This window comes from Oncorhynchus nerka, linkage group LG6 (assembly GCF_034236695.1).
Source record: "Oncorhynchus nerka isolate Pitt River linkage group LG6, Oner_Uvic_2.0, whole genome shotgun sequence".
NCBI lineage: Eukaryota > Metazoa > Chordata > Actinopteri > Salmoniformes > Salmonidae > Oncorhynchus > Oncorhynchus nerka.
Window position 1 is genome coordinate 78,030,923 of NC_088401.1, and position 25,454 is coordinate 78,056,376.

The 25,454-nt window shown below is 45.1% G+C and overlaps 1 protein-coding gene across 1 annotated transcript in view; it reads left to right on the forward strand.

Moving 5' to 3' along the window:
* Positions 1 to 25,454, forward strand: part of LOC115118868 (ephrin-B1-like) — a 180,244-nt gene that overhangs the window by 153,500 nt on the left and 1,290 nt on the right. Inside the window, exons 4-6 of the mRNA XM_065019884.1 lie at positions 13,804 to 13,938; positions 22,770 to 23,355; positions 23,399 to 25,454. The exon at positions 23,399 to 25,454 is cut by the window's right edge and continues 1,290 nt beyond it. Of these exons, the coding sequence (XP_064875956.1) occupies positions 13,804 to 13,938; positions 22,770 to 23,176 (542 nt within the window). The 3' untranslated portion in view covers positions 23,177 to 23,355; positions 23,399 to 25,454. The remainder of the gene's footprint in view (positions 1 to 13,803; positions 13,939 to 22,769; positions 23,356 to 23,398) is intronic.

Consider the following 25,454-nt stretch of genomic DNA (forward strand, 5'->3'; position numbering starts at 1 on the left):
AACCATAATTACACTACTGCTGGAAACCATAATTACACTACTGCTGGAAACCATAATTACACTACTGTTTGAAACCATAGTTACACTACTGCTGGAAACCGTAATTACACTACTGCTGGAAACCATAATTACACTACTGCTGGAAACCATAATTACACTACTGCTAGAAAACATAAATATACTACTGCTGGAAACTGTAATCACACTACTGCTGGAAACCATTATTACACTACTGCTGGAAACCATAATCACACTACTGCTGGAAACCATAATTACACTACTGCTGGAAACCATAATTACACTACTGCTGGAAACCATTATTACACTACTGCTGGAAACCATAATTACACTACTGCTGGAAACCATTATTACACTACTGCTGGAAACCATAGTTACACTACTGCTGGAAACTTTAATCACACTACTGCTGGAAACTGTAATCACACTACTGTTGGAAACCGTAATTACACTACTGTTGGAAACCGTAATTACACTACTGTTGGAAACCGTAATTACACTACTGCTGGAAACCATAATTACACTACTGCTGGAAACCATAATCACACTACTGCTGGAAACCATAATTACACTACTGCTGGAAACCATTATTACACTACTGCTGGAAACCATAATCACACTACTGCTGGAAACCATAATCACACTACTGCTGGAAACCATTATTACACTACTGCTGGAAACCATAATTACACTACTGCTGGAAACCATAATCACACTACTGCTGGAAACCATAGTTACACTACTGCTGGAAACCATAATTACACTACAGCTGGAAACCATAATCACACGACTGCTGGAAACCGTAATTACACTACTGCTGGAAACCATAGTTACACTACTGCTGGAAACTGTAATCTCACTACTGCTAAAACCATAATTACACTACTGTTGGAAACCGTAATTACACCACTGTTTGAAACCATAATTACACTACTGCTGGAAATCATAATTACACTACTGTTGGAAACCGTAATTACACTACTGCTGGAAACTGTAATCACACTACTGCTGGAAACCATAGATACACTACAGCTGGAAACCATAATTAAACTACTGCTGGAAACTGTACTCTCACTACTGCTAAAAACCATAATTACACTACTGTTGGAAACCGTAATTACACCACTGTTTGAAACCATAGATACACTACTGCTGGAAACCATAATTACACTACTGTTGGAAACCGTAATTACACTACTGCTGGAAACCATTATTACACTACTGCTGGAAACTGTAATTACACTACTGCTGGAAACCATAATTACACTACTGCTGGAAACCATAATTACACTACTGCTGGAAACCATAATTACACTACTGCTGGAAACCATAATTACACTACTGCTGGAAACCATAATTACACTACTGCTAAAAACCATAGTTACACTACTGCTGGAAATCATAATTACACCACTGTTGGAAACCATAATTACACTACTGTTTGAAACCATAGATACACTACTGCTGGAAACCGTAATTACACTACTGCTGGAAAGCATAATTACACTACTGTTGGAAACCATAGACACACTACTGCTGGAAACCATAATTACACTACTGCTGGAAACCATAATTACACTACTGCTGGAAACCATAATTACACTACTGTTTGAAACCATAGTTACACTACTGCTGGAAACCGTAATTACACTACTGCTGGAAACCATAATTACACTACTGCTGGAAACCATAATTACACTACTGCTAGAAAACATAAATATACTACTGCTGGAAACTGTAATCACACTACTGCTGGAAACCATTATTACACTACTGCTGGAAACCATAATCACACTACTGCTGGAAACCATAATTACACTACTGCTGGAAACCATAATTACACTACTGCTGGAAACCATTATTACACTACTGCTGGAAACCATAATTACACTACTGCTGGAAACCATTATTACACTACTGCTGGAAACTGTAATTACACTACTGCTGGAAACCATAATTACACTACTGCTGGAAACCATAATTACACTACTGCTGGAAACCATAATTACACTACTGCTGGAAACCATAATTACACTACTGCTGGAAACCATAATTACACTACTGCTAAAAACCATAGTTACACTACTGCTGGAAACCATAATTACACCACTGTTGGAAACCATAATTACACTACTGTTTGAAACCATAGATACACTACTGTTGGAAACCGTAATTACACTACTGTTGGAAACCGTAATTACACTACTGCTGGAAACCATAATTACACTACTGCTGGAAACCATAATCACACTACTGCTGGAAACCATAATTACACTACTGCTGGAAACCAATTACACTACTGCTGGAAACCATAATACACTACTGCTGGAAACCATAATCACACTACTGCTGGAAACCATTATTACACTACTGCTGGAAACCATAATTACACTACTGCTGGAAACCATAATCACACTACTGCTGGAAACCGTAATTACACTACTGCTGGAAACCATAGTTACACTACTGCTGGAAACCATAATTACACTACAGCTGGAAACCATAATCACACGACTGCTGGAAACCGTAATTACACTACTGCTGGAAACCATAGTTACACTACTGCTGGAAACTGTAATCTCACTACTGCTAAAAACCATAATTACACTACTGTTGGAAACCGTAATTACACCACTGTTTGAAACCATAGATACACTACTGCTGGAAATCATAATTACACTACTGTTGGAAACCGTAATTACACTACTGCTGGAAACTGTAATCACACTACTGCTGGAAACCATAGATACACTACAGCTGGAAACCATAATTAAACTACTGCTGGAAACTGTAATCTCACTACTGCTAAAAACCATAATTACACTACTGTTGGAAACCGTAATTACACCACTGTTTGAAACCATAGATACACTACTGCTGGAAACCATAATTACACTACTGTTGGAAACCGTAATTACACTACTGCTGGAAACCATAATTACACTACTGCTGGAAACTGTAATTACACTACTGCTGGAAACCATAATTACACTACTGCTGGAAACCATAATTACACTACTGCTGGAAACCATAATTACACTACTGCTGGAAACCATAATTACACTACTGCTGGAAACCATAATTACACTACTGCTAAAAACCATAGTTACACTACTGCTGGAAATCATAATTACACCACTGTTGGAAACCATAATTACACTACTGTTTGAAACCATAGATACACTACTGCTGGAAACCGTAATTACACTACTGCTGGAAACCATAATTACACTACTGTTGGAAACCATAGATACACTACTGCTGGAAACCATAATTACACTACTGCTGGAAACCATAATTACACTACTGCTGGAAACCATAATTACACTACTGTTTGAAACCATAGTTACACTACTGCTGGAAACCGTAATTACACTACTGCTGGAAACCATAATTACACTACTGCTGGAAACCATAATTACACTACTGCTAGAAAACATAAATATACTACTGCTGGAAACTGTAATCACACTACTGCTGGAAACCATTATTACACTACTGCTGGAAACCATAATCACACTACTGCTGGAAACCATAATTACACTACTGCTGGAAACCATAATTACACTACTGCTGGAAACCATTATTACACTACTGCTGGAAACCATAATTACACTACTGCTGGAAACCATTATTACACTACTGCTGGAAACTGTAATTACACTACTGCTGGAAACCATAATTACACTACTGCTGGAAACCATAATTACACTACTGCTGGAAACCATAATTACACTACTGCTGGAAACCATAATTACACTACTGCTGGAAACCATAATTACACTACTGCTAAAAACCATAGTTACACTACTGCTGGAAACCATAATTACACCACTGTTGGAAACCATAATTACACTACTGTTTGAAACCATAGATACACTACTGCTGGAAACCGTAATTACACTACTGCTGGAAACCATAATTACACTACTGTTGGAAACCATAGATACACTACTGCTGGAAACCATAATTACACTACTGCTGGAAACCATAATTACACTACTGCTGGAAACCATAATTACACTACTGTTTGAAACCATAGTTACACTACTGCTGGAAACCGTAATTACACTACTGCTGGAAACCATAATTACACTACTGCTGGAAACCATAATTACACTACTGCTAGAAAACATAAATATACTACTGCTGGAAACTGTAATCACACTACTGCTGGAAACCATTATTACACTACTGCTGGAAACCATAATCACACTACTGCTGGAAACCATAATTACACTACTGCTGGAAACCATAATTACACTACTGCTGGAAACCATTATTACACTACTGCTGGAAACCATAATTACACTACTGCTGGAAACCATTATTACACTACTGCTGGAAACCATAATCACACTACTGCTGGAAACCATAATTACACTACTGCTGGAAACCATTATTACACTACTGCTGGAAACCATAATTACACTACTGCTGGAAACCATAATCACACTACTGCTGGAAACCATAATTACACTACTGCTGGAAACCATAATTACACTACTGCTGGAAACCATAATCACACTACTGCTGGAAACCATAATCACACTACTGCTGGAAACCATTATTACACTACTGCTGGAAACCATAATTACACTACTGCTGGAAACCATAATCACACTACTGCTAGAAACCGTAATTACACTACTGCTGGAAACCATAGTTACACTACTGCTGGAAACTTTAATCACACTACTGCTGGAAACTAATTACACTACTAATCACACCACTGTTGGAAACCGTAATTACACTACTGTTGGAAACCGTAATTACACTACTGTTGGAAACCGTAATTACACTACTGCTGGAAACCATAATTACACTACAGCTGGAAACCATAATCACACTACTGCTGGAAACCGTAATTACACTACTGCTGGAAACCATAGTTACACTACTGCTGGAAACTGTAATCTCACCACTGCTAAAAACCATAATTACACTACTGTTGGAAACCGTAATTACACCACTGTTTGAAACCATAGATACACTACTGCTGGAAACCATAATTACACTACTGTTGGAAACCGTAATTACACTACTGCTGGAAACTGTAATCACACTACTGCTGGAAACCATAGATACACTACAGCTGGAAACCATAATTAAACTACTGCTGGAAACTGTAATTACACTACTGCTGGAAACTGTAATCACACTACTGCTGGAAACCATAATTACACTACTGCTGGAAACTGTAATTACACTACTGCTGGAAACCATAATTACACTACTGCTGGAAACCATAATTACACTACTGCTGGAAACTGTAATTACACTACTGCTGGAAACTGTAATTACACTACTGCTGGAAACCATAATACACTACAGCTGGAAACCATAATTACACTACTGCTGAAACCATAAATATACTACTGCTGGAAACCTGTAATTACACTACTGCTGGAAACCATAATTACACTACTGCTGGAAACCATAATTACACTACTGCTGCTGGAAACCATAATTACACTACTGCTGGAAACCGTAATTACACTACTGCTGGAAACCATAATTACACTACTGCTGGAAACCATAATTAACTGCTTACACTACTGCTGGAAACCATAATTACACTACTGCTGGAAACCATAATTACACTACTGCTGGAAACCATAATTACACTACTGCTGGAAACCATAATTACACTACTGCTGGAAACCATAATTACACTACTGCTGGAAACCATAATTACACTACTGCTGGAAACCATAATTACACTACTGCTGAAACCATAGATCACACTACTGCTGGAAACCATAATTACACTACTGCTGGAAACCATAATTACACTACTGCTGGAAACCATAATTACACTACTGCTGGAAACCATAATTACACTACTGCTGGAAACCATAATTACACTACTGCTGGAAAATAATTACACTACTGCTGGAAACCATAATTACACTACTGCTGGAAACCATAATTACACTACTGCTGGAAACCATAATTACACTACTGCTGGAAAATAATTACACCTGCTGGAAACCATAATTACACTACTGCTGGAAACCATAATTACACTACTGCTGGAAACCATAATTACACTACTGCTGGAAACCATAATCACACTACTGCTGGAAACCATAGTTACACTACTGCTGGAAACCATAATCACACTACTGCTGGAAACCATAATTACACTACTGCTGGAAACCATTATTACACTACTGCTGGAAACCATAATTACACTACTGCTGGAAACCATAATTACACTACTGCTGAAACCATAATTACACTACTGCTGGAAACCATAATTACACTACTGCTGGAAACCATAATCACACTACTGCTGGAAACCATAATTACACTACTGCTGGAAACCATAATTACACTACTGCTGGAAACCATAATTACACTACTGCTGGAAACCATAATTACACTACTGCTTGGAAACCATAATTACACTACTGCTGGAAACCATAATTACACTACTGTTGGAAACCATAATTACACTACTGCTGGAAACCATAATTACACTACTGTTGGAAACCGTAATTACACTACTGCTGGAAACCGTTATTACACTACTGCTGGAAACTGTAATTACACTACTGCTGGAAACCATAATTACACTACTGCTGGAAACCATAATTACACTACTGCTGGAAACCATAATTACACTACTGCTGGAAACCATAATTACACTACTGCTGGAAACCATAATTACACTACTGCTGGAAACCATAGTTACACTACTGCTGGAAACCATAATTACACCACTGTTGGAAACCATAATTACACTACTGTTTGAAACCATAGATACACTACTGCTGGAAACCGTAATTACACTACTGCTGGAAACCATAATTACACTACTGTTTGAAACCATAGATACACTACTGCTGGAAACCATAATTACACTACTGCTGGAAACCATAATTACACTACTGCTGGAAACCATAATTACACTACTGTTTGAAACCATAGTTACACTACTGCTGGAAACCGTAATTACACTACTGCTGGAAACCATAATTACACTACTGCTGGAAACCATAATTACACTACTGCTAGAAAACATAAATATACTACTGCTGGAAACTGTAATCACACTACTGCTGGAAACCATTATTACACTACAGCTGGAAACCATAATTACACTACTGCTGGAAACCATAATTACACTACTGCTGGAAACCATAATTACACTACTGCTGGAAACCATAATTACACTACTGCTGGAAACCATAATTACACTACTGCTGGAAACCATTACACTACTGCTGGAAACTGTAATTACACTACTGCTGGAAACCATAATTACACTACTGCTGGAAACCATAATTACACTACTGCTGGAAACCATAATTACACTACTGCTGGAAACCATAATTACACTACTGCTGGAAACCATAATTACACTACTGAAACCATAGTTACACTACTGCTGGAAACCATAATTACACCACTGTTGGAAACCACTACTGTTTGAAACCATTACACTACTGCTGGAAAATTACACTGCTGGAAACCATAATTACACTACTGTTGGAAACCATAGATACACTACTGCTGGAAACCATAATTACACTACTGCTGGAAACCATAATTACACTACTGCTGGAAACCTGCTGTTTGAAACCATAGTTACACTACTGCTGGAAACCGTAATTACACTACTGCTGGAAACCATAATTACACTACTGCTGGAAACCATAATACACTACTGCTGGAGAAAACATAATTACTACTGCTGGAAACTGTAATCACACTACTGCTGGAAACCATAATTACACTACTGCTGGAAACCATAATCACACTACTGCTGGAAACCATAATTACACTACTGCTGGAAACCATAATTACACTACTGCTGGAAACCATTATTACACTACTGCTGGAAACCATAATTACACTACTGCTGGAAACCATTATTACACTGCTGGAAACCATAATTACACTACTGCTGGAAACCATAATTACACTACTGCTGGAAACCATAATTACACTACTGCTGGAAACCATAATTACACTACTGCTGGAACCATAATCACACTACTGCTGGAAACCATAATTACACTACTGCTGGAAAGCCATTATTACACTACTGCTGGAAACCATAATCACACTACTGCTGGAAACCATAATTACACTACTGCTGGAAACCATAATTACACTACTGCTGGAAACCATAATTACACTACTGCTGGAAACCATAATTACACTACTGCTGGAAACCGTAATTACACTACTGCTGGAAACCATAGTTACACTACTGCTGGAAACTTTAATTACACTACTGCTGGAAACCATAATTACACCACTGTTGGAAACCGTATTACACTACTGTTGGAAACCGTAATTACACTACTGTTGGAAACCGTAATTACACTACTGCTGGAAACCATAATTACACTACAGCTGGAAACCATAATCACACTACTGCTGGAAACCGTAATTACACTACTGCTGGAAACCATAGTTACACTACTGCTGGAAACTGTAATCTCACTACTGCTAAAAACCATAATTACACTACTGTTGGAAACCGTAATTACACTACTGCTGGAAACCATAGATACACTACTGCTGGAAACCATAATTACACTACTGTTGGAAACCATAATTACACTACTGCTGGAAACCATAATCACACTACTGCTGGAAACCGTAATTACACTACTGCTGGAAACCATAGTTACACTACTGCTGGAAACTTTAATCACACTACTGCTGGAAACTGTAATCACACTACTGTTGGAAACCGTAATTACACTACTGTTGGAAACCGTAATTACACTACTGCTGGAAACCATAATTACACTACTGCTGGAAACCATAATTACACTACTGCTGGAAACCATAATTACACTACTGCTGAAACCATAATTACACTACTGCTGGAAACCATATTACACTACTGCTGGAAACCATAATTACACTACTGCTGGAAACCATTATTACACTACTGCTGGAACCATGTAATTACACTACTGCTGGAAACCATAATTACACTACTGCTGGAAACCATAATTACACTACTGCTGGAAACCATAATTACACTACTGCTGGAAACCATAATTACACTACTGCTGGAAACCATAATTACACTACTGCTGGAAACCATAGTTACACTACTGCTGGAAACCATAATTACACCACTGTTGGAAACCATAATTACACTACTGTTTGAAACCATGATACACTACTGCTGGAAACCGTAATTACACTACTGCTGGAAACCATAATTACACTACTGCTGGAAACCATAGATACACTACTGCTGGAAACCATAATTACACTGCTGGAAACCATAATTACACTACTGCTGGAAACCATAATTACACTACTGTTTGAAACCATAATTACACTACTGCTGGAAACCATAATTACACTACTGCTGGAAACCATAATTACACTACTGCTGGAAACCATAATTACACTACTGCTAGAAACCATAAATACACTACTGCTGGAAACTGTAATTACACTACTGCTGGAAACCATTATTACACTACTGCTGGAAACCATAATCACACTACTGCTGGAAACCATAATTACACTACTGCTGGAAACCATAATTACACTACTGCTGGAAACCATTATTACACTACTGCTGGAAACCATAATTACACTACTGCTGGAAACCATTATTACACTACTGCTGGAAACCATAATCACACTACTGCTGGAAACCATAATTACACTACTGCTGGAAACCAATTACACTACTGCTGGAAACCATAATTACACTACTGCTGGAACCAACACACTACTGCTGGAAACCATAATTACACTGCTGCTGGAAACCATTATTACACTGCTGCTGGAAACCATAATACACTACTGCTGGAAACCATAATACACTACTGCTGGAAACCATTATTACACTACTGCTGGAAACCATAATTACACTACTGCTGGAAACCATAATCACACTACTGCTAGAAACCGTAATTACACTACTGCTGGAAACCATAGTTACACTACTGCTGGAAACTTTAATCACACTACTGCTGGAAACTGTAATCACACCACTGTTGGAAACCGTAATTACACTACTGTTGGAAACCGTAATTACACTACTGTTGGAAACCGTAATTACACTACTGCTAAAAACCATAATTACACTACTGCTGGAAACCATAATTACACTACAGCTGGAAACCGTAATTACACTACTGCTGGAAACCATAGTTACACTACTGCTGGAAACTTTAATCACACTACTGCTGGAAACTGTAATCACACCACTGTTGGAAACCGTAATTACACTACTGTTGGAAACCGTAATTACACTACTGTTGGAAACCGTAATTACACTACTGCTAAAAACCATAATTACACTACTGCTGGAAACCATAGTTACACTACTGCTGGAAACTGTAATCTCACTACTGCTAAAAACCATAATTACACTACTGTTGGAAACCATAATTACACTACAGCTGGAAACCATAATCACACTACTGCTGGAAACCATAATTACACTACTGCTGGACACTGTAATCACACTACTGCTGGAAACCGTAATTACACTACTGCTGGAAACCATAATTACACTACAGCTGGAAACCATAATCACACTACTGCTGGACACTGTAATCACACTACTGCTGGAAACCGTAATTACACTACTGCTGGAAACCATAATTACACTACTGCTGGAAACCATAATTACACTACTGCTGGAAACTTTAATCACACTACTGCTGGAAACTGTAATCACACTACTGTTGGAAACCGTAATTACACTACTGTTGGAAACCGTAATTACACTACTGTTGGAAACCGTAATTACACTACTGCTGGAAACCATAATTACACTACAGCTGGAAACCATAATCACACTACTGCTGGAAACCGTAATTACACTACTGCTGGAAACCATAGTTACACTACTGCTGGAAACTGTAATCTCACTACTGCTAAAAACCATAATTACACTACTGTTGGAAACCGTAATTACACCACTGTTTGAAACCATAGATACACTACTGCTGGAAACCATAATTACACTACTGTTGGAAACCGTAATTACACTACTGCTGGAAACTGTAATCACACTACTGCTGGAAACCATAGATACACTACTGCTGGAAACTGTAATCACACTACAGCTGGAAACCATAATCACACTACTGCTGGAAACCATAGATACACTACTGCTGGAAACTGTAATCACACTACAGCTGGAAACCATAATTAAACTACTGCTGGAAACTGTAATTACACTACTGCTGGAAACTGTAATCACACTACTGCTGGAAACCATAATTACACTACTGCTGGAAACCATTATTACACTACTGCTGGAAACCATAATTACACTACTGCTGGAAACCATAATTAAACTACTGCTGGAAACTGTAATTACACTACTGCTGGAAACTGTAATTACACTACTGCTGGAAACCATAATTACACTACTGCTGGAAACCATAATTACACTACTGCTGGAAACTGTAATTACACTACTGCTGGAAACCATAATTACACTACTGCTGGAAACTGTAATTACACTACTGTTGGAAACCGTAATTACACTACTGCTGGAAACTGTAATCACACTACTGCTGGAAACCATAGATACACTACAGCTGGAAACCATAATTACACTACTGCTGGAAACTGTAATTACACTACTGCTGGAAACTGTAATTACACTACTGCTGGAAACTGTAATTACACTACTGCTGGAAACTGTAATTACACTACTGCTGGAAACTGTAATTACACTACTGCTGGAAACCATAATTACACTACTGCTGGAAACCAAAATTACACTACTGCTGGAAACTGTAATCACACTACTGCTGGAAACCATAATTACACTACTGCTGGAAACTGTAATCACACTACTGCTGGAAACCATAGATACACTACAGCTGGAAACCATAATTAAACTACTGCTGGAAACTGTAATTACACTACTGCTGGAAACTGTAATTACACTACTGCTGGAAACCATAATTACACTACTGCTGGAAACCATAATTACACTACTGCTGGAAACTGTAATCACACTACTGCTGGAAACCATAATTACACTACTGCTGGAAACTGTAATCACACTACTGCTGGAAACCATAGATACACTACAGCTGGAAACCATAATTAAACTACTGCTGGAAACCATAATTACACTACTGCTGGAAACTGTAATTACACTACTGCTGGAAACCATAATTACACTACTGCTGGAAACTGTAATTACACTACTGCTGGAAACCATAATTACACTACTGCTGGAAACCATAATTACACTACTGCTGGAAACCATAATTACACTACTGCTGGAAACTGTAATTACACTACTGCTGGAAACCATAATTACACTACTGCTGGAAACCATAATTACACTACTGCTGGAAACCATAGATACACTACAGCTGGAAACCATAATTAAACTACTGCTAGAAAACATAAATATACTACTGCTGGAAACTGTAATCACACTACTGCTGGAAACCATAATTACACTACTGCTGGGAACCATAGTTACACTACTGCTGGAAACCGTAATTACACTACTGTTGGAAACCATTATTACACTACTGCTGGAAACCATAATTACACTACTGCTGGAAACCATAATTACACTACTGCTGGACACTGTAATCACACTACTGCTGGAAACCGTAATTACACTACTGCTGGAAACCATAATTACACTACTGCTGGAAACTGTAATCACACTACTGCTGGAAACCGTAATTACACTACTGCTGGAAACCATAATTACACTACTGCTGGAAACCATAATTACACTACTGTTGGAAACCGTAATTACACTACAGCTAGAAACCATAGTTACACTACTGCTGGAAACCATAATTACACTACTGCTGGAAACCATAATTACACTACTGCTGGAAACCATAATTACACTACTGCTGGAAACCATAATTACACTACTGCTGGAAACCATAATTACACCACTGTTGGAATCTGTAATCACACTACTGCTGGAAACAATAATTACACCACTGTTGTTCCTCTCCTCTCCTCTCCTCTCCTCTCCTCTCCTCTCCTCTCCTCTCCTCTCCTCTCCTCTCCTCTCCTCTCCCCTTCTCTCCTCTCCTCTCTTCTCCTCTCCTCTTCTCTCCTCTCTTTTCCTCTCCTCTCCTCTCCTCTCCTCCTCTCCTCTCCTCTCCTCTCTTCTCTTCTCTTCTCTTCTCTTCTCTCCTCTCTTTTCCTCTCCTCTCTCCTCTCTTTTCCTCTCCTCTCCCTCTCCTTCCTCTCCTCTCCTCTCCTCTCCTCTCCTCTCCTCTCCTCTCCTCTCCTCTCCTCTCCTCTCCTCTCCTCTCTCTCTCTTCTCTTCTCTTCTCTCCTCTCTTTTCCTCTCCTCTCTCTCTTTTCCTCTCCTCTCCTCTCCTCTCCTCTCCTCTCCTCTCCTCTCCTCTCCTCTCCTCTCCTCCTCTCCTCTCCTCTCCTCTCTTCTCTTCTCTTCTCTCCTCTCTTTTCCCCTCCTCTCTTCTCCTCTCCTCTCTTCTCTTCTCTTCTCTTCTCTTCTCTTCTCTTCTCTTCTCTTTCCCTCTCCTCTCCTCTCCTCTCCTCTCCTTTACTCAGCAGTAATATTAAAACCAGACATATAAATAAGACATATTATGGCCTTTTACAGATATGAATAATGAATAACAATAAAAACCAAATATATAATTTTCTTAACCTCATTCTGCCATGTCAGTGTGTTCTGTCCCCTAGACTGCTGAGTGGGTGTCTGTGTTTGCTCTTGTGTGCCTATGTGTGTGCACGCTTGTGCGTGTATGTTCGTGTGTGTCTCTGTGAGTTACTATCATACAGAGATATTTATCACGGTGTCCTATGTTTCAGACCCCAACACTGTTCTACCAGACCCTGTATTACCAGAGGAACCAGAGAGAGAGAACGACAACAGTCTGGGAGGAGACTTCAGTCCTAGCCCTGAGGACAACCTGCTGCCTGGGGCAGGAGAGCCAGGCAACACTGGTGAGATAACAACCCTAACCCCTAGAGAGAAGGAGAGAGAGGAGAGAGAGAGAAGGTAGAGAGAGAGAACGACAACAGTCTGGGAGGAGACTTCAGTCCTAGCCCTGAGGACAACCTGCTGCCTGGAGCAGGAGAGCCAGGCAACACTGGTGAGATAACAACCCTAACCCCTAGAGAGAAGGAGAGAGAGGAGAGAGAGAGAAGGTAGAGAGAGAGAACGACAACAGTCTGGGAGGAGACTTCAGTCCTAGCCCTGAGGACAACCTGCTGCCTGGGGCAGGAGAGCCAGGCAACACTGGTGAGATAACAACCCTAACCTAGAGAGAAGGAGAGAGAGGAGAGAAGAGAAGGTAGAGAGAGAGAACGACAACAGTCTGGGAGGAGACTTCAGTCCTAGCCCTGAGGACAACCTGCTGCTTGGGGCAGGAGAGCCAGTCAACACTGGTGAGATAACAACCCTAACCCCATTACAACCTGACGGAACCCAGCTGAACCTTACAGAACAAATAGAACCTAAAGAATATCGACCCCATGAAAAGTCAAGAACAGGTAGAGAGAGAAGGTAGAGAGAGGAGAGAGAGAATGTAGAGAGAGAAGGAGAGAGAGAAGGAGAGAGAGGAAAGAGAGAGAGAAGGAGAGAGAGAAGGAGAGATAGGAGAGAGAGAAGGTAGAGAGAGAAGGAGAGAGATGGTAGAGAGAGAAGGAGTGAGAAGGTAGAGAGAGAAGGTAGAGAGAGAAGGAGAGAGAGAAGGTAGAGAGAGAAGGAGAGAGAGAAGGTAGAAAGAGAAGGAGAGTGAGAAGGTAGAGAGAGAAGGTAGAGAGAGAAGGAGAGAGAGAAGGAGAGAGAGAAGGTAGAGAGAGAAGGAGAGAGAAGGTAGAGAGAGAAGGTAGAGAGAGAGAGAGAGGAGAGAGAGAAGGTGAGAGAGAAGGTAGAGAGGGAGAGAGAAGGTAGAGAGAGGAGAGAGGAGAGAGAGAAGGTAGAGAGAGAAGGAGAGAGAGAAGGTAGAGAGAGAAGGAGAGAGAGAAGGAGAGAGAGAAGGTAGAGAGAGAAGGTAGAGAGAGAAGGTAGAGAGAGAAGGAGAGAGAGAGAAGGTAGAGAGAGAAGGTAGAGAGAGAAGTAGAGAGAGAAGGTAGAGAGAGAAAGTAGAGAGAAGGTAGAGAGAGAAGGTAGAGAGAGAAGGAGAGAGAGAGAAGGTAGAGAGAGAAGGTAGAGAGAGAAGGAGAGAGAGAGAAGGTAGAGAGAGAAGGAGAGAGAGAAGGTGAGAGAGAAGGTAGAGAGAGAAGGAGAGAGAGAAGGTAGAGAGAGAAGGTAGAGAGAAGGTAGAGAGAGAAGGTAGAGAGAGAAGGTGAGAGAGAAGGTAGAGAGAGAAGGTAGAGAGAGAAGGAGAGAGAGAAGGAGAGAGAGAAGGTGAGAGAGTTGAGTTTTTATAAAACCTTTATTTTTTACTCAAGTGTTAACATAAAAAAATGACACACTGCCTTTTCAGAAATGAAACAACAAATGTAATTCCTAAACAAAAATAAATCCATAACATTCAACTTATTTCATCAGCAAAAAATCATTTCCCCTCCTCTACAAAACAACGCACTCTTTCGTAGGCCCACTTCTCCTCAAATAATAGGAGATCTTTTACAGCTGAAAAGAACTCAAAATCTACTTTTATTCTTGCTTTCACTAATCCTTTAAAAACACATCTTACATCCTTCCCATATCCCGTTTCTATCTTATGTTTTCTACTCAGAAAAATTGACATCTTAGCTTGTCCCAAAATAAAATTTAACATTTGACATTTTCTTTTCTGTTGTTTACTATATTGAAACCCCAAAATAAAAACAGTGTTATTGAAAAATTCCCCTACAGCTTTAAACAAAGATTCCAGCATTTCCAATAGAGGTTTTATCCTCTCACACTCCATAAAACAGTGAAAATGGTTTCTCTTATATTACAAAAAGGACATCCATCTCTAACATCTGAATTAATAACAGATACAAAAGCATTAACTGCAATGATGCCATGTAAAACCCTCCATTGCATATCACCAGTACCCTTTTGTAACGGTGGTTTGTACAGTGCCCTCCATGCTGGCTTTACCCTATCATCAATGCCCAATTTTACCCTCCATGGAGTGTCTTTTCTATTTTTCAATTTATCTTTATTCAACACCTTGACACACAAGTCCTTCCCATTCACCTCATCCAAACCCACCTCCTCCAACCCTCTCAAATCCAGCAATAACGCCTTTCTTTCCCACTCTGGGATATTTGGTGTAATCCCTAGTCTTGGAAATGAGACGTCTTCATCTTGTACCTTCTTCTTGTGGCTACTAAGCATACCCCATTCTTCCGCTGACAGAGCCTTCCTGCAGCTCCCCAGCATTTGTCCGACAATCCTTTCCGACCTCATCCCCAAATGTTCTGCCACCCGTCTTCCATCCATTAAGGCGGGCCCAGCCATGGCCATTAACTGTCTTAAGGTGATGATTTTCCCCTTCACCAGAATCTTGGAGAAATGTGGAACAGCTGCAGTTGTACAACCCAGTCTTGCCCCATACACCAGAGGTTCCTCCAACAGCCAATGCACTGACTCCGCTGAAGTTCGTCTGGACACCTTCATTATGCTCCACACTCTGAGAAGTCCTCTGTAAAACGGAGGTACTCCCTCCCTAGAAATCTGGCTACTATCAACCAGAAATAAAGCCTTCTTTAAACCTAATCCTCCAACCCGTTGTAAGATAAGACCTGCCACCCCTCTCCACACCACATTTTCCGGTCCATAAAGCAACCTTTGAATAAACTGAAACCGGAAAGCAGCAGCCCTACTAGCAAGATGTACAAGACCTTGTCCCCCTCTTCTTTTGACAAATACAAAACACTTTGTGGAACCCAGTGATATTTATCCCAAAAGAAATCCACAATAATTGCCTGTATCTTAGCCAGAAGGCCAGATGGTGGTTCTAAAACTGACAACCGATGCCACAGTGCAGATGCAATCACATTGTTAACTATAATAGTGCGCCCCCTATATGACATACGAGATAATAACCAACGCCATCTCCTCATCCTCCCTTCCACCATTTCAACCACCCCACTCCAATTTTTTTCCATAGTCCCCTCATCTCCTAGGTACACTCCAAGATACTTAAAACCTCCCTTACACCATTCTAGCCCCCCTGGCAAAGCCATGATCCCTCCAGACCATTCTCCAATCTGTAACGCACAACTCTTTTCCCAATTTACCTTTGCAGAGGATATTCCCCTAAAACGATCAACCATTAGACTCAAGCTATCCACCTCCGCTTGATTTTTCACTAGCACAACTACATCATCAGCATAGGCTGAGAGACGAATAGGAGGAATATCCTCTGAAAGGCACAACCCTGCAATGCGACTTCTAATGCTATTTAGTAGTGGCTCTATAGCAATGGCATATAACATCCCTGACATAGAACATCCCTGCCTAATACCCCTACACACTTTAAAAGGAGCACTCAAACCACCGTTAACTTTCAATACACTTTCAATGTCACCATATATCACCTTTATCATGGCAATAAAACCAGAGCTGAACCCAAACGCCTCAAACGTGTGCCATAAATATTGATGTTCAACTCGGTCAAATGCCTTTTCCTGATCAATTGAAATTAGACCAGCATCCCTAGAGACGTCCAAAAAATCACGAATCAGAGAAATGTTATCCCCTATCTGCCTGCCAGGAACACAGTAGGACTGATCCGTATGTATGATTTGCCCCATCACCTCCCTCAGCCTGTTGGACAAAGCTTTTGACAATATCTTATAATCAGTGCACAATAAAGCCACCGGCCTCCAGTTCTTCACCTCCCTCGGGTCACCCTTTTTGGGCAGTAGGGTGAGGACAGCCCTTCTGCAGCTTATTGGTAGTAACCCTCCGGTTAAACTATCATTAGCTACTTCTAACCAATCCTCTCCCAACATAGCCCAAAAAGACTTAAAAAAGTCAACGGGAAGCCCATCAATGCCTGGTGCCCTTCCATTTTCCATGCCTTTTAATGCAGTGTATAAATCCTGCAAAGACAATGGTTGCTCAAGCTCAACCTGAGCTTCTGCAGCCAACTTTGGGTGCCCATCAAATAACTGCTGTGTCACTGTTTTGTCCTCTTTGTACTCACACTTGTAGAGCTCAGCATAGAACTCTACTGCCCTCTTTCTAATTTCACTAGGGCTAGTGAGCTCTTGTCCAACAGCTGATTTGAGACAATGAATAATTTTTCTTTGTCCATGCTTTTTCTCTAAACCAAAGAAAAATTTGGATGAGGCATCCATTTCAGATATTCCCTGAAATGTACTTCTCACCAGTGCCCCCTGTGCTCTGATACCCAGCAGGTCTGCCAATGCAGTTTTTCTCCTCTTGAGGGCCTGAGTATGGCCTCGATCTCCTGTGGTCTCAACCAACGTCATGAGTTCCACTATTTCAATCTCTAGGGCTTTCATTGATCTGGTGATATCTTTGGTGACATTCCTCGTGTATTGATTACAACATTGTTGAATCTGGATTTTCCCTATATCCCACCACTGTTGAATGGATAAGGTAGAGAGAGAAGTGTGGACAGGGAGAAAGTGATTGAGAGAGATTTCTGGCAGCTGCTGATATACATGGGAAACAGATTTGATTCTGCTCCGATTTCAGTCACTTCAGGAGCTAGTCACTCTTTTTCCAGTAACCGTCCTTCCCAACCCCCTCTCACCCCCTCCCACCCCCTCTCACCCCCTCTCACCCCCACCCCCTACCACCCCCTCTCACCCCCTACAGAAAGAAATGAAACAGAGTCAGATGTGCTTATCTTCCCTGGCCTGTTCTCTACCTTGTTCTCTCACTTGGCCTCTCCCCTGGTCTGTCCTCTAGCCTGTCCCCTGGCCTGTTCTCTACCCTGGACTCTCACTTGGCCTCTTCCCTGGCCTGTCCCCTAGCCTGTCCCCTGGCCTGTTCTCTACCCTGTTCTCTCACTTGGCCTCTCCCCTGGCCTGTCCCCTAGCCTGTCCCCTTGCCTGTTCTCTACCCTGGACTCTCACTTGGCCTCTCCCCTGGCCTGTCCCCTAGCCTGTCCCCTTGCCTGTTCTCTACCCTGTTCTCTCACTTGGCCTCTCCCCTGGTCTGTCCTCTAGCCTGTCCCCTGGCCTGTTCTCTACCCTGTTCTCTCACTTGGCCTCTCCCCTGGCCTGTCCCCTAGCCTGTCCCCTGGCCTGTTCTCTACCCTGTTCTCTCACTTGGCCTCTCCCCTGGCCTGTCCCCTAGCCTGTCCCCTGGCCTGTTCTCTACCCTGGACTCTCACTTGGCCTCTCCCCTGGCCTGTCCCCTAGCCTGTCCCCTTGCCTGTTCTCTACCCTGTTCTCTCACTTGGCCTCTCCCCTGGTCTGTCCTCTAGCCTGTCCCCTGGCCTGTTCTCTACCCTGTTCTCTCACTTGGCCTCTCCCTGGCCTGTCCCTAGCCTGTCCCCTGGCCTGTTCTCTACCATGTTCTCTCACTTGGCCTCTCCCCTGGCCTGTCCCCTAGCCTGTCCCCTGGCCTGTTCTCTACCCTGGCCTCTCACTTGGCCTCTCCCCTGGCCTGTCCCCTGGTCTGTCTCCTGGCCTTATTCCTGGCCTCTCCCCTGGTCTGTCCCCTGGTCTGTCCCCTGGTCTGTTCCCTGGCCTGTCCCCTGGCCTGTCCCCTGGCCTCTCCCCTGGCCTCTCCCCTGGCCTGTCCCCTGGCCTGTTCCCTGGCCTGTTCCCTGACCTGTCCCCTGGCCCCTCTCCTGGCCTCTCCCTGACCTATCCCCTGACCTCTCCCCTGACCTCTCCCCTGACCTCTCCCAGGCCTCTCCCCTGACCTATCCCCTGACCTCTCCCCTGGCCTCTCCCTGACCTCTCCCCTGGCCTCTACCCCCTGACCTCTCCCCTGACCTCTCCCCAGGCCTCTCCCCTGACCTCTCCCCTGACCTCTCCCCTGACCTCTCCCCAGGCCTCTCCCCAGGCCTCTCCCCTGACCTCTCCCCTGACCTCTCCCCTGACCTATCCCCTGACCTCTCCCCTGACCTCCCTGACCCCCTGGCCTCTCCCTGACCTCCCCTGACCCCCTGACCTCTCCCCTGGCCTATCCCCAGGCCTCTCCCCTGACCTCTCCCCTGGCCTATCCCCTGACCTCTCCCCTGACCTCTCCCCTGGCCTCTCCCCCTGACCTGACCTCCCCTGACCTCTCCCCAGGCCTCCCCAGGCCTCCCCAGGCCTCTCCCCTGACCTCTCCCCTGGCCTCCCCTGGACTCTCCCATGGCCCCTCCCTTGGCCCGACCTCCCCTGACCTCTCCCGTGGCCTCTCTGGCCTTGACCTTTCCCCTGGTCTCTCCCTGGCCCGTCCCCAGGCCTCTCCCCAGGCCTCTCCCCTGACCTCTCCCCTGGCCTCTCCCCTGGACTCTCCCGTGGCCCCTCCCTTGGCCTCTCCCCTGACCTCTCCCGTGGCCTCTCCCGTGACCTTTCCCCTGGTCTCTCCCCTGGCCCGTCCCCTGACCTTTCCCTGGTCTCTCCCCTGGCCCGTCCCCTGACCTCTCCTCTGGCCTCTCCCCTGACCGCTCCCCTGACCTCTCCCTGACCGCTGCCCTGACCTCTCCCCTGGCCCGTCCCCTGGCCCCTCCCCTGACCTCTCCCCTGGCCTCTCCACTGGCCTATCCCCTGACCTCTCCCCTGACCTCTCCCCTGACCTCTCCCTGGCCTATCCCCTGACCTCTCCCGGGCCTCTCCCGGACCTCTCCCCTGACCTCTCCCCAGGCCTCTCCCCTGACCTCTCCCCAGGCCTCTCCCTGACCTCTCCCCTGACCTCTCCCCAGGCCTCTCCCCTGACCTCTCCCTGACCTCTCCCCAGGCCTCTCCCCTGACCTCTCCCCTGACCTCTCCCCAGGCCTCTCCCCTGACCTCTCCCCAGGCCTCTCCCCTGACCTCTCCCCTGACCTCTCCCCAGGCCCCCAGGCCTCTCCCCTGACCTCTCCCCTGACCTCTCCCCTGGCCTCTCCCCTGACCTCTCCCCTGACCTCTCCCCTGACCTCTCCCTGACCTCTCCCCTGGCCTCTCCCTGACCTATCCCCTGACCTCTTCCCTGGCCTATCCCCAGGCCTCTCCCCTGACCTCTCCCCTGGCCTATCCCCTGACCTATCCCCTGACCTCTCCCCTGACCTATCCCCTGACCTCTCCCCTGACCTCTCCCCAGGCCTCTCCCCTGACCTCTCCCTGACCTGACCTCCCCAGGCCTCTCCCCTGACCTCTCCCCTGACCTCTGACCCCTGACCTCTCCCCAGGCCTCTCCCCTGGCCTCTCCCCTGACCTCTCCCCTGACCTCTCCCTGGCCTCTCCCTGACCTCTCCCCAGGCCTCTCCCCTGACCTATCCCCTGACCTCTCCCCTGACCTCTCCCCTGACCTCTCCCCTGACCTCTCCCCTGGACCTCTCCCCAGGCCTCTCCCCTGACCTCTCCCATGACCTCTCCCCAGGCCTCTCCCTGACCTCTCCCCTGACCTCTCCCCTGGCCTCCCCTGGCCTATCCCCAGGCCTCTCCCCTGACCTCTCCCTGGCCTCTCCCCTGACCTATCCCAGGCCTCTCCCCTGACCTCTCCCCAGGCCTCTCCCCCCCTGACCTCTCCCCTGACCTCTCCCTGGCCTGACCTCCCCTGACCTCCCTGGCCTCTCCCCTGACCTCTCCCCTGACCTCTCCCCTGACCTCTCCCCTGACCTATCCCTGACCTCTTCCCTACCTATCCCCAGGCCTCTCCCCTGACCTCTCCCTGACCTCTCCCCTGACCTCTCCCCTGACCTCTCCCCTGACCTCCCTGGCCTCTCCCCAGGCCTCTCCCCAGGCCCCCCTGACCTCTCCCATGACCTCTCCCCAGGCCTCTCCCCTGACCTCTCCCCTGACCTCTCCCCTGGCCTATACCCTGACCTATCCCCAGGCCTCTTCCCTGACCTCTCCCCTGGCCTCTCCCCTGACCTATCCCCAGGCCTCTCCCCTGACCTCTCCCCAGGCCTCTCCCTGACCTCTCCCCTGACCTCTCCCCTGGCCTATCCCCAGGACCTCTCCCCTGACCTCTCCCTGACCCCCTGAGGCCTCTCTCCTGACCTCTCCCTGACCTCTCCCCTGGCCTATACCCTGGCCTATCCCCAGGCCTCTCCCCTGACCTCTCCCCTGACCTCTCCCCTGACCTCTCCCCTGACCTCTCCCCTGGCCTATACCCTGGCCTCTCCCCTGACCTCTCCCCTGGCCTCTCCCTGACCTCTCCCCTGACCTCTCCCTGGCCTATACCCTGGCCTATCCCCAGGCCTCTCCCCTGACCTCTCCACTGGCCTCTCCCCTGACCTCTCCCCTGGCCTCTCTCCTGACCTCTCCCCTGACCTTTCCCCTGGCCTATCCCCAGGCCTCTCCCCTGACCTATCCCCTGACCTCTCCCCTGACCTCTCCCCTGGCCTCTCCCCTGACCTCTCCCCTGGCCTATACCCTGGCCTATCCCCAGGCCTCTCCCCGAAACACCTTTCTGTAGACTTAGCTATTGCCTCGTCTGTATCAATCCTATTAATCTGAGTGATGTTGGCTGTTAACCACATATTACATTACAGGGTCATCTTGATTAAACAAATTAAATTAGATGACATCAATAGCACTTGTCAATCACCCTAAAAAAATATGAAGAATTCATCGTCATTTCGTTAAGTTATAAAACAATAATCATATACATTTCTATATCTGAATGCACAATGGGTCGCATTGTACAAACTCACTCTTTCTCTCCCCCTCCCTCCCTCTTTCGCCCCCCCTCTCTCCTCCCCTCCCTCCTCCAGACTCTATAAACCAGGACAACAGGTCAGGAGGCTCCAGCAGCAGTGACGGCATCCTGGGGTCAAAGGTCGCTGTGTTCTCAGCCATCGGAGCCGGCTGCATCATCTTCCTCCTCCTCATCCTCTTCCTTATCATCCTGCTCATCAAGATGAGGAAGAGATCCCGGAAGCACTCTCACGCTCAGCCCCACCCTTCCGCCCTGTCGCTCAGCACGCTGTCCAATCAGAACAAGCTGCCTGGCAGCGGGGGCACAGCCGGAACGGAACCCAGTGACATCATCATCCCGCTGAGGACAGAGAATAACTACTGCCCTCACTACGAGAAAGTGAGCGCTGACTACGGACATCCTGTTTATATCGTACAGGAGATGCCTCCGCAGAGCCCAGCAAACATTTATTATAAAGTCTGAGAGAGGAGGAGAGAACATTTATTACCAGGTCTGAGAGAGGAGGAGAGGAGAGAACATTTATTACCAGGTCTGAGAGAGGAGGAGAGGAGAGAACATTTATTACAAGGTCTGAGAGAGGAGGAGAGGAGAGAACATTTATTACAAGGTCTGAGAGAGGAGGAGAGAACATTTATTACCAGGTCTGAGAGAGGAGGAGAGGAGAGAACATTTTTAGGTTACCAGGTCTGAGAGAGGAGGAGAGGAGAGAACATTTATTACCAGGTCTGAGAGAGGAGGAGAGGAGAGAACATTTATTACCAGGTCTGAGAGAGGAGGAGAGGAGAGAACATTTATTACCAGGTCTGAGAGAGGAGGAGAGGAGAGAACATTTATTACCAGGTCTGAGAGAGGAGGAGAGGAGAGAACATTTATTATCAGGTCTGAGAGAGGAGGAGAGGAGAGAACATTTATTACCAGGTCTGAGAGAGGAGGAGAGGAGAGAACATTTATTACCAGGTCTGAGAGAGGAGGAGAGGAGAGAACATTTATTATCAGGTCTGAGAGAGGAGGAGAGGAGAGAACATTTATTACCAGGTCTGAGAGAGGAGGAGAGGAGAGAACATTTATTACCAGGTCTGAGAGAGGAGGAGAGAACATTTATTACCAGGTCTGAGAGAGGAGGAGAGGAGAGAACATTTATTACCAGGTCTGAGAGAGGAGGAGAGGAGAGAACATTTATTACCAGGTCTGAGAGAGGAGGAGAGGAGAGAACATTTATTATCAGGTCTGAGAGAGGAGGAGAGGAGAGAACATTTATTACCAGGTCTGAGAGAGGAGGAGAGGAGAGAACATTTATTACCAGCGATTGAACATCTAGATACAGTGTGAGTTGCAGAGAGAAGGATAGGAGCGATTGAACATCTACATACAGTGAGTTGAAGAGAGAAGGATAGGAGCGATTGAACATCTAGATACAGTGTGAGTTGAAGAGAGAAGGATAGGAGCGATTGAACATTACTCTACCAGTGGACTAACGTATTATTTTAACCTGGGGACTTGGCTTTTAACAAGCCCATGTTGTTCAACCACCTACTGACCTAAGGAGAAGACGCCTGACAGTGGACCATGGACTGGTCCAGAGAAACTGGACTGACAGAAACTGTCCAATACATTTCATCTTGTTGTTTGGCGCTGTAAGTGTGATGTTTTACCCTCTGTCCTCCTGTCTTCTAACCTCCTGTCTTCTAACCTCCTGTTCTCTATTCTCCTGTCCTCTAACATCCTGTCCTCTATCCTCCTGTTCTCTATCCTCCTGTCCTCTATTCTCCTGTCCTCTAACGTCCTGTCCTCTATCCTCCTGTTCTCTATGCTCCTGTCCTCTATTCTCCTGTCCTCTAACGTCCTGTCCTCTATCCTCCTGTTCTCCATCCTCCTGTCCTCTAACGTCCTGTCCTCTATCCTCCTGTTCTCTATCCTCCTGTCCTCTATTCTCCTGTCCTCTAACGTCCTGTCCTCTATCCTCCTGTCCTCTATTCTCCTGTCCTCTAACGTCCTGTCCTCTATCCTCCTGTTCTCTATCCTCCTGTCCTCTAACGTCCTGTCCTCTATCCTCCTGTTCTCTATCCTCCTGTCTTCTAACCTCCTGTCTTCTATCCTCCTGTCCTCTATTCTCCTGTCCTCTAACGTCCTGTCCTCTATCCTCCTGTTCTCTATCCTCCTGTCCTCTATTTTCCTGTCCTCTAACGTCCTGTCCTCTATCCTCCTGTTCTCTATCCTCCTGTCCTCTATTCTCCTGTCCTCTAACGTCCTGTCCTCTATCCTCCTGTTCTCTATCCTCCTGTCCTCTAACGTCCTGTCCTCTATCCTCCTGTTCTCTATCCTCCTGTCCTCTATTCTCCTGTCCTCTAACGTCCTGTCCTCTATCCTCCTGTCCTCTATTCTCCTGTCCTCTAACGTCCTGTCCTCTATCCTCCTGTTCTCTATCCTCCTGTCCTCTAACGTCCTGTCCTCTATCCTCCTGTTCTCTATCCTCCTGTCTTCTAACCTCCTGTCTTCTATCCTCCTGTCCTCTACTCTCCTGTCCTCTAACGTCCTGTCCTCTATCCTCCTGTTCTCTATCCTCCTGTCCTCTATTCTCCTGTCCTCTAACGTCCTGTCCTCTATCCTCCTGTTCTCTATCCTCCTGTCCTCTATTCTCCTGTCCTCTAACGTCCTGTCCTCTATCCTCCTGTTCTCTATCCTCATGTTTTCTATTCTCCTGTCCTCTAACGTCCTGTCCTCTATCCTCCTGTCCTCTATC